The 15066-nt window shown below is 40.8% G+C and overlaps 3 protein-coding genes across 3 annotated transcripts; all 3 read right to left on the reverse strand.

Moving 5' to 3' along the window:
• Positions 1-1269: 1269 nt before the first annotated feature.
• LOC134673490 (JNK1/MAPK8-associated membrane protein) lies at positions 1270-4361 on the reverse strand. Its single transcript, XM_063531484.1, has 4 exons — positions 3946-4361; positions 3407-3616; positions 2687-2856; positions 1270-2308 (listed from the first exon to the last, which is right to left on the reverse strand). Exons 1-4 carry the CDS (start codon positions 4176-4178, stop codon positions 2028-2030), a joined length of 894 nt encoding a protein of 297 aa, XP_063387554.1. The 5' UTR covers positions 4179-4361; the 3' UTR covers positions 1270-2027.
• Positions 4362-4685: 324 nt separating this feature from the next.
• LOC134673488 (UDP-glucosyltransferase 2-like) lies at positions 4686-7498 on the reverse strand. Its single transcript, XM_063531481.1, has 4 exons — positions 6319-7498; positions 6001-6223; positions 5424-5643; positions 4686-5125 (listed from the first exon to the last, which is right to left on the reverse strand). The coding sequence occupies exons 1-4, from the start codon at positions 7246-7248 to the stop codon at positions 4825-4827; spliced, it is 1674 nt and encodes a 557-aa protein (XP_063387551.1). The 5' UTR covers positions 7249-7498; the 3' UTR covers positions 4686-4824.
• A 212-nt stretch (positions 7499-7710) lies between these two features.
• Positions 7711-11645, reverse strand: LOC134673489 (cyclin-dependent kinase 20-like). Its single transcript, XM_063531482.1, has 6 exons — positions 11391-11645; positions 10764-10952; positions 9636-9757; positions 8957-9071; positions 8222-8449; positions 7711-7852 (listed from the first exon to the last, which is right to left on the reverse strand). The coding sequence occupies exons 1-6, from the start codon at positions 11586-11588 to the stop codon at positions 7763-7765; spliced, it is 942 nt and encodes a 313-aa protein (XP_063387552.1). The 5' UTR covers positions 11589-11645; the 3' UTR covers positions 7711-7762.
• Positions 11646-15066: the final 3421 nt, after the last annotated feature.

Genomic DNA, 15066 nt, shown 5'->3' on the forward strand with positions numbered 1-15066 from the left:
AGCCAACGTTACCAAAATACACAAAGGCCCATTGTTGGGCATCCGTGCCACAGCCAATGTTGGTAAATGCGGTATTCGTCACCATTGGGCCAACGAATGTTATCGTTGTTTAGCGAACGGTAGCAAAATACACAAAAGCCCATTTTTGGGCCTCAATGCTACAGCCAATGTTGGTAAATGCGATATTTGTCGTCATTGGGCCATCGTATGATATCGTTGCTTAGCCAACGTTACCAAAATAAACAAAGGCCCATTGTTGGGCATCAGTGCCACAGCCAATGTTGGTAAATGCGATATTTGTCATCATTGGGCCATCGGATGATATCGTTGACTAGCCAACGTTACCAAAATACACAAAGGCCCATTGTTGGGCATCAATGCTACAGCCAATGTTGGTAAATGCAATATTTGTCGTCATTGGGCCATCGGATGATATCGTTGATTAGCCAACGTTACCAAAATACACAAAGGCCCATTGTTGGCCATCAATGCTACAGTCAATGTTGGTAAATGCGATATTTGTCGTCATTGGGCCATCGGATGATATCGTTGATTAGCCAACGTTACCAAAATAAACAAAGGCCCGTTGTTGGGCATCAATGCTACAGCCAATGTTGGTAAATGCGATATTTGTCGTCATTGGGCCATCGGATGATATCGTTGATTAGCCAACGTTACCAAAATAAACAAAGGCCCATTGTTGGGCATCAGTGCCACAGCCAATGTTGGTAAATGCGATTTTTGTCATCATTGGGCCATCGGATGATATCGTTGATTAGCCAACGTTACCAAAATACACAAAGGCCCATTGTTGGGCATCAATGCTACAGCCAATGTTGGTAAATGCGAGATTTGTCGTCATTGGGCCATCGGATGATCTCGTCGATTAGCCAACGTTACCAAAATAAACAAAGGCCCATTGTTGGGCATCAGTGCCACAGCCAATGTTGGTAAATGCGATTTTTGTCATCATTGGGCCATCGGATGATATCGTTGATTAGCCAACGTTACCAAAATAAACAAAGGCCCATTGTTGGGCATCCGTGCCACAGCCAATGTTGGTAAATGCGGTATTCGTCACCATTGGGCCAACGAATGTTATCGTTGTTTAGCGAACGGTAGCAAAATACACAAAGGCCCATTGTTGGGCATCATTGCCACTGCCAATGTTGGTAAATGCGATATATGTCATCATTGGGCCAACGAATATTATCGTTGTTTAGCCAACGGTACCAAAATACACAAAGGCCCATTGTTGGGCATCAGTGCCACAGCCAATGTTGGTAAATGCGATTTTTGTCATCATTGGGCCATCGGATGATATCGTTGATTAGCCAACGTTACCAAAATAAACAAAGGCCCATTGTTGGGCATCCGTGCCACAGCCAATGTTGGTAAATGCGGTATTCGTCACCATTGGGCCAACGAATATTATCGTTGTTTAGCCAACGGTACCAAAATACACAAAGGCCCATTGTTGGGCATCTGTGCCACAGCGAATGTTGGTAAATGCGATGGTGGGCCAATACAAAATTAACGTTGGCTACGGAACGAACCTCATCCCAACGTTTTCCCTACCGTTGGCACCGTGGGCCCCAACGAAAATGCTACTAGATACCCATCTTCTACTCTTAGAAATAATATATCCAAGGACAAAAACAATAGTACTGTAGTAGTATAGGTACTGATAGTTTACTTTCCCTTTGACCGCTAATGACATCAACTGACGCGCGCGGGCTACGGAGGGGCTACCGCGAAAACCGTTTTTCGCAAATTGCGGGGATCTTTCTCTTTTACTCCAATGAAGGCGTAATTAGAGTGACAGAGATAAATGCCCGCAATTTGCGAACTTCGATTTTCGCGGTTATAGCCCATCCCAATATCAACCTTCGTGCCTTCGCCTTCGTGGCGTTCAAAAGGTTAAGTCGCCATTTTGCATTTGTAACTTGACCAGTTTCGATTGTCAAAAGAAACTGAAGTCCATTCTCAACTAACCCACATTATTTCCATACAGTTTTCCAATACCGTCAATCATTATGTATCTTCATCGGGTCAGTGAACTGCGCCGTAAGTATGTAAAACAACGCCGGGGCCGGCACTAGGTTCAGATACCACAGATCCTTCAACCCAGTGAGAGATATGATGCCGTACGCATGGACTAGCCAATGGCCGATCAGGATCACTAAGTTCCTCGGATTGGCTATTGAAGACAGGAGTAAGGCTGACGCTGATTGGTCGAGCTTGATGGAGAAGTGGGAGGCTGAGGTCATCATTGATATTATTATGATTATGTAGGGGAATGAACAGTCTGTAACAATTAAAATTCATTATAAAAATATAATTTTGACAACTTATTTTGTCTTAATTAATATTTAAATGGGACATAATAGCCCCAATATTTAAAATCAACATGCCCTAAATCTCTAAAATACTGCAATGTCTAACAGTAGTTCGTATTGATATGAATATCTAATAATTTGAAATTATATTCTCATAATATGCAACAATATGAATCATATAAGTAGGAGAAAGTGAAGAGTGTATAACAACAGCACTTGGCTGAGTAATTTTACATATTTGAATACACTGATTAATTGATACACATATATTATATTACATTATATGTAAATGCACAGGCAGCTTAAAGCTGATACGTGCACATCAATGCACATAATATATCACTTACAAATAAGTCCAGCAGCAACAGTATGAATAAGGACCAATATAGGATAGAAGTACAGAGCGCAGTATATGGCCTTCTTTCCGGGGTTCGGGGGATGGTACGTCATCAACCACGGTCTTATGGTGATCGTCATTAGTAAGCTGAAGGCGTAGATCAGCAGTATTATTGTGTACCTGAAATACAGATGTATCATTAGACCAACACTCTTATTATGAAAGCTTGCAACTTGATTACTAGCAGAAATCTCTATAGCACTTCTTTTATTAGAAAGATAGGTCTGTATCTACCACATGTAGAGTTAGAAGCTTGGCTCTACAAGAGATTTGATAACTTTTTAACAGTGAAAGCCTTATGGTTTTTTCTTGGCAACATTTTACATGTCTTTGGTGGGATTTGTATTACAAATGTATAAATAAGTACTATAGGAAATCTTGTAGTAAAGTTGAGACCTAAGTGTAATGAATCTTTATTTTAAAATATTTTTGACCGGGGTCCGTGGAATTGTTTAAATTGTGAAAATGGTCCGTGACCGCAAAAAGTTTAAGAAACCCTGCCATAAAGGGATAAGTTAAGGGAAAGAGATAAGGCCTTTGTACCCATGTCATATTTATGTTTTCTACATACATACATACCTTTTTCGAGACATGGCATATACAATGACTACATATTGAATTTAGTAGAATAGCTAAAAAAATCATCATTAATGTAAAAAATATTCCTTACAGAGGATATACCGCTTCCTGTGTACAATGCAACGTCTCCTTATAGTCTGGCTGCGGGTTATGCAGCAATGTGTACCAGTCCGACAGTGCCGTCGGAGAACACACATGTAATGCCAAGCTGCCGGTTGGTGGCAGGACGAGCAAGGCCGCTAGCGTGCCAGAGACTACTTCGAAGAATGCAGAGAAATGTTGAGCCAGTATACCTTGCTTCCTGAAAAGAATTAAAATTTTGGAATTGCAATTAATTTGAAAATCATTTTTTTTGTGCATATAATTAATTTCAGTTGGCTTTTTTGAGAAGTAGAGTCTGCCAGTTTCCCTGTCAGTTAAAAGGGAAATTATAGCAGATTGTGATTTGTGTTTAATATCATGAGTATATGCAATATGATTAGATCTTATTCAATGTTTCGATTTGATTTAGTGTTACATTCCAGTATATTCATTAATTAATTAATTATTTTAAGTAATTATTTCGATCAACCTCTTATTGAGACATCTACAGATGAAGAAAGCTCCTTTTTAAACGTTTATATCACTCACCCTTTGCCTATAGATACCATATCAATGAAGAACCAGTGCAACACCAGCGGCAACAGCACCATAAACCCCAAATACTGCCAATCATACAGCGTCGGTACATCTGTACACGGCTCACAGTAACTCGACGCGTTCGTGCGGAAACCTCGCGGACATGCCCCGCAGTCGCTCCAGGAGCCATTGTCCAACGGTGTACGGCCACAGTACAGCCCTGGGCACGATCTCACTACAGACATCTTGGTTTGAATTTCAGAATCGGAACAGCTATTTTGTAAAACGATTTTATTGACATTTGCAACTACTGGCGACTTGAAGGAATAGATTTATAGGTGGGTTTATAATTGCTATCTCTGATGTCGCCGTTCTTACTTATTAAACACCATTAATAGTTGCATCTTCTGAGATAATAAAAACAATCTTCCATGAAAACGAAAAATATTTACTATTGTATCCTGTCACTGTCATCATTCAAATGTCATTCTGATCGAATTTGAACGTTGTATTTAATCGTTTTAAAGAATACCTTGAATAGTTCTCACATTAATACAGAAAATTACTGGCCAAAGTGGCTAAAAAAAAATGATAACAGCCATTAAACGTATTTAAAAAATAATTTATTTACTTTTCTTTGAAAACAATTAATGGCATTTTTTGTGCCTGTTAACTGTTTATAATGAAACACCTCCATAGTCACTGAATCAAAATTTTTAAATAAATAAAACAATTATATTTAAAGACAATAATAATATATTTGATATATTACAATTAAGAAAAAATTTTTCATTAATATTACAAACCACACTTAATTTAAATCTTAAATTAACATCTTCATTAAATACTTTACGTGTAAAGCTAACGGTGTAAGCAAATTTGAATTTCGAATTACAAGGCCTTAAATTTCCCGCCAAGTTCGCGCCTTGCCGAGAATCGCAAGCACAGACGTCTCACAATGAATCTCAGCATCACGAAGGAAAGGTAGAGGTAGAGCGCAGCTAGAGCGAGAAGGAAAGCTATAACATCCAACATGTAATACCGGATGAACGAGACGCCAACAGCCGGAGAGCGAAGATGTTTGGCTCCATTGTGACGCAAGACGTACTCCGTCCACCAAACAGCGTTTTCGGGCCCAGAAATCACAGGATCTTCAGTTACCTCCTTGATGTCAGTGATAGCCTTTTTGTACCTAATAAAAAAAGATCACGTTATAATAATATAATAAATAAGAAATAGCAGACAGATTGGGTGCCTACAGTATTTTTCACTTAGGTATCATAATTATATAAATACCTATGTACCCATCGCTCACAAAATCTACCAGAGTTATGTAGTATGATGTAGTTTCTCTTCCCTCTTTGTAGAAAGGGTGAGTGGGTGACGTAATTTATCAAAACTCATAGGTCGAGTGGAGAAAACGAGGAGAAGCCTTTGCCTAGCAGTGGGACACCAAAGTAGGCTAAGAAAAAAAATAGGTAGGTATTTACTTTTGATCGGTCGCTACAACAGATACAGTAGCTTTAACAGTTTCCTTGTCCAAGTAGTAAGGGTCAAGGATTTCACCAGCACCAAACTTAGTGAGTTGTCCGATGAAAACTTTTCTGCCCCTGATAGTTGGGAATCCGACAACCGGCACTTTGTAGTAAATGGCTTCTTCTAATGAACGTGGACCTCCATGAGTGATGAACGCTTTCACGTTTGGATGAGCTGAAAAAATTCTCCACATAACGAAAAAACGTTTAAAAAAAGTACCTATTCCAATGCAGGAATTTAGCCGATTTTGCCAATTCGGAGCAATGCCATTACGTCCAGCGCACTTGAATATCTTTTTGAATCCACTGTATATAGGTACATCAGCAGCCGTCAAATATATCGGAGCAGCCAGGGCTCTTGCAAATATCTGAACACGTCTCCATTGTCACGGCGCGGCTTTACAGTACATGTTCAGCTTCAGATATTTGTAAGCACCTCGGGCACCCCGGCCGCTATGATTATCTGATGGCGACTGTACCTACTTAGATTTTTGTTTATAAGCGAGTTTTAATTGACTTTTAAATTTCTTACCCAAGATTTCCTGCTGAGGGAACCAGGCTTCAGCAATTACATTGTTAGGTTTATTAAAAGAGGTGGTATTGCCGATTTTCCAAAGGACAGTGAATGGAAGCTCGCGGAAGGCATCAGCTAATGTCTGCAGCGTATCTTTTGATAGATTTTCTGATTCTTCAATCGCACCCAAGCTGAAGTAAATCACTCCTTTTGTAGCTGCGTCTAGGAGAGATTGTAGATTCTGAAACAGACATTCCACATGTTAGGTTAATACGCAGCTTACTAAATTATGAACATAATCGTCGTAAACATATTTTCTTTGATTCAGATACATACTTGAGGCAACACAAGTCCTGGTTTAATGTGCATTCGATCACCATAGATAACAGCTGGGACGGTTGGTCTATTTCCAGCAACTATCGGATTAGCTGCAACCAGCAACAGATCTATATCATACTCAACTTCTTGAAGATCACGCTTGAGATCAAGAAGCTTCTCAGCGGCCACATGAGACAACGGAAGGTAATGGTTGTAAAATTCGTGCTTTGTCTTAACGTGTCTGTAGAGTTCGGAGAATTTCTGCCAAATGCTCAGGTTCCCATTGTTAAGGGTGTTGACATCGAGGTAAAGCATGGGGTGGATAGGATTCCCTTTAGCTTCATGCTGATGTAATTTTCCGCTCGATGTCGTAATGGAGACATGAGGAGCTTTGTACTTCTCAGCGACTGCATACAAGAACGGTACATCTGCTTCAGTAATAACCAAATCGAATTTGATGTTCGGGTTAATTAGAAGCGCTTGCATTTGCTTAGATTTGATTTGAGTGATGGCCAATTTGAGAGAGAACTCATTGAATTGTCTCAACTTGGAAAAATAGTCATCAGTGCTAGTGATGAGGTGTGTGAATTCCTGCCAGTGAACCGCAGACTCCCCTCCAACGTCTAATTCAATAATCCTCTCCGAGTCTGGATATGTGAACTGTCCTGGATATGGCGTCATCAATACGATCGAGTGTCCTTTCTGAGCGAGCAAAGAAACATATCCGCGGAAGACTAAATGATCAGAAAACGATAAGGAAGAAAACAATGCGAGGATATTTGCACTTTGCACTGCATGACCCATGCATAGGAGCAGCAGCACCGCACTTAGGCTTTTTAAAGCCATGGTTGATTCGAGAACGCACAGCTTATACGTGACCACACTGGCCAGACGCTGAGACCGAAAAGAAAGACTGCTGTAGGTATCTTGGTGACAACAATTTAGCATATGTCACCTGTGTAAACATGACAATGGGAGTAAATAATTCTTTTCTGACTAACCAACTTAGAATACGTTGTTAATTTTATTTGAACATGTGGTTATTAATTTAGTGCATGTTACAGATGGATATCGATCTTCTTCTATATAATTCATCAAAACCTTTAAAATGTTTTATTTTTATTCGTAAGACTACTAAGATTGCGCAAGAATTTTTGAGGAATCACCACCTCGGTCCACGGCATCGTGGCACAGCGGTTACCCGTATCCACTACTAAAGGAATAATCGGCTTAAAAATATCAGAAGGATTGACCAAATCAAAAGCCCCCTCCAGACTATGCGCGTGAATCGCGGGCGAAGCCGCGAACGCGAGTGTGGAGTCGATTTCGCTGTCTGCGAAAATCGACGCCACACTCACGTTCGCGGCTTCGCGCCGCGATTCGCGCACGAGTGTGGAGGAGGCTAAATAATTAAATAACCAGATAAATTGATTAAGGTGTTTTATTTTTATATTCTTAGGGGTTATTTTAGCGTAGCAGAACTTATTGGTTTTGGCATATCTGCTAGAGGCGCTGGCAGGGGCCGTGTCTGGAACCATTGATGCCGTAGAGCCTACAAAGAAATATTTATTTATTTGCAAAGAAATTTGGTAATACGTAAATTAGTACTTTCTACAACATGTAAAAGGACCAGAGATAGGTCGCATCGAAATATGAATATTACTGTAAACCATTATATGTGAGCCATTTTTTATATTACTATATCTCTAAATTCAGCAGTATTGAACATTCAGCATAGGAATTCGAAATTCGGCGCTTCGGATGAGATCTAGGGGAAACATTCTGTATTCAGACATTTCTAGTAAGCGGCTACCCTAGCTCATTAACTTAGCTTTATGAGCGTTTCAAATTCCAGTGGTGTAAATATGCGCGTGGCATAAAAATCTGTAGGTATTTTTTAACATCATAATGGTCTACCAACCTGCTTAGCGGATATCCTCTTATGAGCATCATAGTACAAACAGCACTTGATCAGGTGCACCGCATCCGCTTCCACCGCTGGGAGCAACTCAGACCAAGGTGTGGGCGAGGACTCTGGGAACGTGATCTTATGGAAGTCTGGCAGCTGGGCGTGGCCTGGCCACGTTTCCTCTGTCGGTGTACCGAGGTGCTGGAGTACTATGGCCAGCTGTTCGATGTCGGATTCACCCTGCAGGAAGATATGTTTCAGAAGTTACAAGCTGCTAATTCCACAACAAAAGTTTCGCTTAAAGTAGCAGAATCTGGTAACAGAATTGAATTATCACTGTTTAACAAAACCGAATGTTAGAGTCCATCTACGCTAACTTTGCACCATCTTGAATATACATAATAAAGTGAAAGAGTATCGAGTAACCGATGGCCATTGGGGCGGAAAGGTTCTCGAGTGGCGACTACGTAGCGGAAGGCGCAGCGTGGGTAGACACATCACAAGGCGGACTGATGACCTGGTAAATGTCGCGGGAGTCCGCTGGATGCGGGTGGCACAAGACCGGGCATTGTGGCACTCTTTGGGAGAGGCCTGTGTCCAGCAGTGGACATCCTCTGACTGAATATGATGATGATGATGAAAGAGTAACATTATAAACACCATAATTTCATAAAACTTGATTTATTCCCGCTCGTTTCCTCTCACCCCCGCTTCAGTGTAAAGGCAGCTTGGTGTCTATCAACTTACAGCAAATAGCGGTTTCTTGAGTATCATCTCTGCGATGATGCAGCCCACGGCCCACATGTCAACCTTCTCGTTGTAAAATCTTGCCCCGTAGAGAAGTTCCGGGGCACGATACCACCTGCCACCGTTCATCAAAATCATTAACAGATAGACATCGGATAGCCTACCGCGAACCACGTTCGACGTGTTGCCTCTCTCTTCCACTTGTAAATTCATACGTAAGTGTGACAGGGAGGCAACACGTCGAACGTGGTTCGCGGTAGGCCCTCAGTATCTAGATACCATAGACATATGTTACTGTAAAAGCCCTACTAGGCCTAATAGGCTGAAATTATGAAATAGTTTATTTTTACCGACGTTGACTCGATCGGGAATCGGAACCTACGAATATGGGAACCAAAAGGACAATGATTATCAGACTAAACTGCTCGTACCAATGAGTTTTTCGGAACTTATGTACGAAATATCATTTGATATTTACCAGTTGCTTTTCGGTGAAGGAAAACATCATGAGGAAACCGGGTAATCCCAATAAGACCTAGTTTCCCCTACTGAGTTGGAACCTCAAATGGCAGTCACTTTCGTAAAAACTAGTGCCTACGTCAAAATATGGGGTTAGTTGTCAAGCGACTCCCATGAGCCGTGGCAAAATGCTGGGATAACGCGAGGAAGAAGAAGATACCTCGTGGCCACTTGGTGCGAGTAGGGTCGGCCTCCGTCAGGCCAGTAAAGGCGCGCTAGGCCGAGGTCTGCGATCTTCAGTATACCCTCGTGGTTTATTAGTAAATTCGCTGGCTTAAGATCCTGGAAGGAAATATATTAAACATAGTAAAATAAGTTTTTGACAAAAAAATAATTACAAGCTTTTATCGCTGACTGTACTTTTTTTTTGCACAGGCAACGAATACTTATTGAGACAATTCTAACAACCCTAAACACGATTAGGGTCGGTTGCACCAAGCCGTCTGTCACCGTTAAAGAGTTCGGTAAATTTTATTGTATGGGAAGTTTCATAGTTCACTTCTGAGTGACGTTAGTCAGTCCGTCAACTGTGGTTGGTGCAACCGGTCCTTAGTTTGCGTTGTTTTATCATAGAGTTCAGTATCAATCCATCATCAGATCAGCTCCATGTCATCATAATATTGCATTATCATCCGTATACCTACATGTTTTATGCACATTTATTTGGCTATTACAAAATTCGCTAGGAAACAACCGAAATAATGCAAGCGTGGCTCTTTCAAAAACTAGCTTATTTGGCTATTACAAAATTCGCTAGGAAACAACCGAAATAATGCAAGTGTGGCTCTTTCATAAACTAGCTTATTTTGGCTATTACAAAATTCGCTAGGAAACAACCGAAATAATGCAAGTGTGGCTCTTTCAAAAACTAGCTCGGAGTTCATGCCCCTTTCCCCTTATCTTGACAATAAGTTTTTCAGAACTAAGGAATGTTAGGTAGGTACAGTCAGCCAAGAAAGTGGTCTACCACTTTTCGACTCTATCAATCAGATGATAGAGTCGAAAAGTGGTAGACCACTTTCTTGGCTGACCGTAGGTACATACAAAATATTGAAAACGAATGCCTAGAATCTAGGCCCTAGATGTTCCGAGCAGACTCCACAAGAAAAAGAAATAGAAAAGAAAATATTTTTGTTTTACCTGTGCATGACGTAGTGAGCGTGCATGTACCGCGTGCCCTTGAGCAGCATCTGCGCGTAACTCTTGACGACCGGCGTCGTCAGCGCGGCCTGGTTGTGGTGCAGCATGCCCCACAGCCCGGAGCGCATGTATTCCAACTGTGACTGACCCTGTGCATGACGTAGTGTGCGTGCATGTACCGCGTGCCCTTGAGCAGCATCTGCGCGTAACTCTTGACGACCGGCGTCGTCAGCGCGGCCTGGTTGTGGTGCAGCATGTCCCACAGCCCGGAGCGCATGTATTCCAGCACTAATACCAGGCTCATGCCGCGCGGAAACATTTCATACAGCTTTATTACCTGTGGATTGTGGTTTTAAACGTGATTAGGTAGTTTTACAACCAGATGTCGGCTAACACCGGCTCGCGAGCCGCATTCGGCTCTTTGAGGGTACGATTGCGGCTCTTTAACACTTTCGACGCCGGGCGCGTTTCCAGTACAAAATAAACACACATGTTCTTGTCAATGAATGTGTTAAGTCCCCCAAAATAGTTATTTGCTTTACAAGAGGGAAAAGTTGTTGTTTAACACCTCGTGCTAGTTAATATTGATACTCGAGCAGCGAAAGATTCCAGAGTAGTTATAGTGACTCGAAAAGTTAAATCTTTGAGCTTTCCGACGGTCTCAAGGCAAGAAGGTTGTTACACAAACTATACCACCGAGTAAAACGGTGTAGGTATTCCCATTTGACGCAGTGGTGAAAAATTCTTAGATCTCAAAGTAAATGTCTGTATTTACATATTTACACCGAAGTAGCTGCAACGCCTTGATCTCCCTCATCACATTAACAGGTATACCATCCTCCAGATTTTTAATAAGTATCTTCTTCAGCGCCACCTCGCGCCCCGTAGGCAAGTGCTTCGCCTTAAACACGAGACCGTGGGCGCCTTCGCCTATTCGACCCACAACGGAGTAGTTTGATACGTCTTTATCCATATTTGCGATATTCTAATATGAATAATGTAATTTAGAACCGAAAAAGTTGACGTTTGACGTATTTGTGTTTTGGTGTGGATGTTTGCGTTGCTATGGTAACATTGAGGCCGTGCGCGTTGATCTACCATCTTGTGGCCTGAGCGGCTACCGCGAAAACCGTAATTCGCAAATTGCGGGGATCTTTCTCTTTTACTCCAACGAAGGCGTAATTAGAGTGACAGAGAAAAATCCCCGCAATTTGCGAACTTCGATTTTCGCGGTTATAGCCCTGAATCGGAAACCTAAACTGTACGTTGACACTTCAGGCTAAAGCAAGTGCTGCCCTCTGCAGTTCAAGTACATTATCTTATGCATTGTAGGTTCTGCCATCTTGTGGGCTAGTTCATGCACGTTACCTTTATTAAAAATCTGTCGTTTTGTCATAGTTAAATATTAAAATAAGATGTAGGTAGTGTATAATTTTAACTCCTTTTTAATTTCGATACAACTTTCGCAGGTGCGTTAGCGTTTTGTATGAAAGTTCGAAAATGCTAAATATTGAAGGGTCCTGTCATTGTTTGATATGTTTAGATAGTGCTACCCGTTATAAACTAAGAAATATCAGAGATACTTATTTTACAATCGATACATCATTTGAAATATTAATTCATTAGGTTATGGGCCCAGGCAATATATACACAAGTTTCCATTTCAACATTAACCCATTATTAAACAAGCGTTCATTATTCCTTTACTGCCTTAGACTGCTTTAGAAGAAAATGTTTAATGGAAATAATACAATAACAATAGAAATAAATCTGTCCGAGTAATATTGGACTTACCAGAGCGCGGCTCGCTCATTCTTTCTTCCGTGGACTTACCTAACCCTAACCTTGTCAAGGCTATGTTTGATAAGACTGACATGACATCCTAACCGAAGTTTTAGTCATCTTTATGCATTTTTTCTGCTTTTTAGGGTTCCGTACCCAAAGGGTAAAACGGGACCCTATTACTAAGACTTCGCTGTCCGTCCGTCCGTCCGTCCGTCCGTCTGTCACCAGGCTGTATCTCACGAACCGTGATAGCTAGACAGTTGAAATTTTCACAGATGATGTATTTCTGTTGCCGCTATAACAACAAATACTAAAAACAGAATAAAATAAAGATTTAAATGGGGCTCCCATACAACAAACGTGATTTTTGACCAAAGTTAAGCAACGTCGGGAGGGGTCAGTACTTGGATGGGTGGCCGTTTTTTTTTTGCTATTTTTTTGTTTTTTTTTTGCATTATGGTACGGAACCCTTCGTGCGCGAGTCCGACTCGCACTTGCCCGGTTTTTTTTTAAGCAACATACTGCGCTTTAAACTCACGATTTTTGACCACTACCAAAGAACTAGATGATTAGGGTTTGATAGGCTGTAACTAGAGTCGCACCAAGAAAAGTCTGCAGCGGATTTGATAGCCCACGCAGTGGAAGTGTTATTTATACGTCATAATTTCAAAGAAGTGTGACGTTTAATATGACACTTGCACTGCGTGGGCTATCAAAGTCGCTGCAGACTTTTCACGGTCTGACTCTACCACACGCACACTTTCATATGAAAGGACGACCTAGGGTATTCGCCAGTAACTGACCACCCCAAACCGAAAATGAATTCTATTTACCTATAAATAGAATTCATTTTAGTATAAGGTTTCTATAACTGGCCACCATACTAAAATTAATTCTTTGTTTATGTTTAGGGCGGCCAGTTACTAAAAGCGGCCTCCTGTCCACATTGTGGTAAGGAGGAGACTAGCTTACACTTACTAGCAGAATGTACTATGTACGCGGCACCGCGGTATAATACATTCGGTAGAGACACACTAGAAGAAAACGAACTAAAGGACGTCGAACTCAGAGATGTCCTTCTGTTCTGCAGGAAAACAAGAAGATTTGAGGAGAATAGTGTGGGAATGCCGCCGGGACAGTAACCTGCAGCTCCAACTCCAGGGAACCGGGCTGAATGAACGCGACAAGCGATCGACAGCCCGCCTGCTTCCGGCCGGGCATCCCTACACTACATCTACATCTACTAAAAGCGGCCTAGTTACTGGCGAATTACTATGAGAATTTTCTGGCTGAGGAAGCGGGTGACCGCTGTGCTATGTCCCGATGTGATAGGAAAGAGACTCCTAAAAAAAATCTTGACTCGCACGCAATCAGTACTTGTTAGGAATAAAAATAAAACATGTTTTAATGTTATAAGATTTTTTATTACTAGAATAACTTACACATAGCTAACTACTCACAATAAAAGATTGTACAGTCGCCATCAGATATATCGGAGCGGCCAAGGTGTTCACAATATCTGAACACGCACTCTAATAACGCCTTGATAATAGAGGCGTGTTCAGACATTTGTGAGCACCTTGACCGCTCCGATATATCATGATGGCGACTGTACAAATAATAATAATTAACAATGCAATTGTACTTTCAATTATCTATATACAATTCATTTTGAGCCTGGACAAAATAAGCAAATTATAAACTATTACAATACTTTTTATGTCCTCAATAGGACTTAATGGAATCAATTCATTTAGAAAACTAATGTTAACGTAGGTAAATGGTGGGCCAAGGGCCTACGGTAGTAGGCAGTTTATTACCCATTTAATTTGTATGTATGTATGTATTTACTTTATTGTAAAACCCATTACCCATTTAATTTAAGGGGCCATTTCAATAAAAGAAACAGTTAAACGCACGGTTAGTGGTCACACCGTAATAATTTAGATAACAAAGACTGATAGATTGGCTATAATAACCTAATGAGAGTTCGGCGTATATATGGAAACTTAGCTAATTAAGTACTAGAATTATTTCGTATCTAATTGTCGCGCGTATATATTAGATCGATTTGTGATCTTACGGTCGCCCGTCCTGTGCCAGTCATCGTTGCGTTTGCTTCACCGACCGAGCTAGTTAGCGCGAGGCGATTCGCTTTGCATAAAATCTGGGCTACAACAGCGAAAATCGAAGTTCACTATTGCGAGTATTTTTCTCTGTCAATGTCACTCTAATTACCGTAATTACGTCTTCATTGGAGTATAAGAGAAAGATCCTCGCAGTTTGTGAATTTCGGGTTTCGTGGTAGTTTTTATCATTAGAAAAACAATCAATCTTTATGTGCATTTTAATTGAAAAATACGTTTTAAAAATAAGTCACGCAAATATGTAACAATTATGAATTTAATTCGATCATTTATATTCTTCTGCTTTCATAAATAATAGTTACTGATTTTTAAAAAGCGTTTTTCAACTTAAAGACATGTCAAGATCGCTTACCTTCTTACAAGTTCTTTCTAATGCTAAAAAAACGAACTATAGACTCAACTTAAAGTCGTCAGAAAATCAAAAGCGTCGTTACGAAACCATAAGTTTCCAAATAGGCTATCGTACTCCTTACTGTGACAACGTTCCAGAAAGGATTCCTTACGAATAAACTAGAGTTA

Source organism: Cydia fagiglandana, chromosome 18, assembly GCF_963556715.1.
Source record: "Cydia fagiglandana chromosome 18, ilCydFagi1.1, whole genome shotgun sequence".
NCBI lineage: Eukaryota > Metazoa > Arthropoda > Insecta > Lepidoptera > Tortricidae > Cydia > Cydia fagiglandana.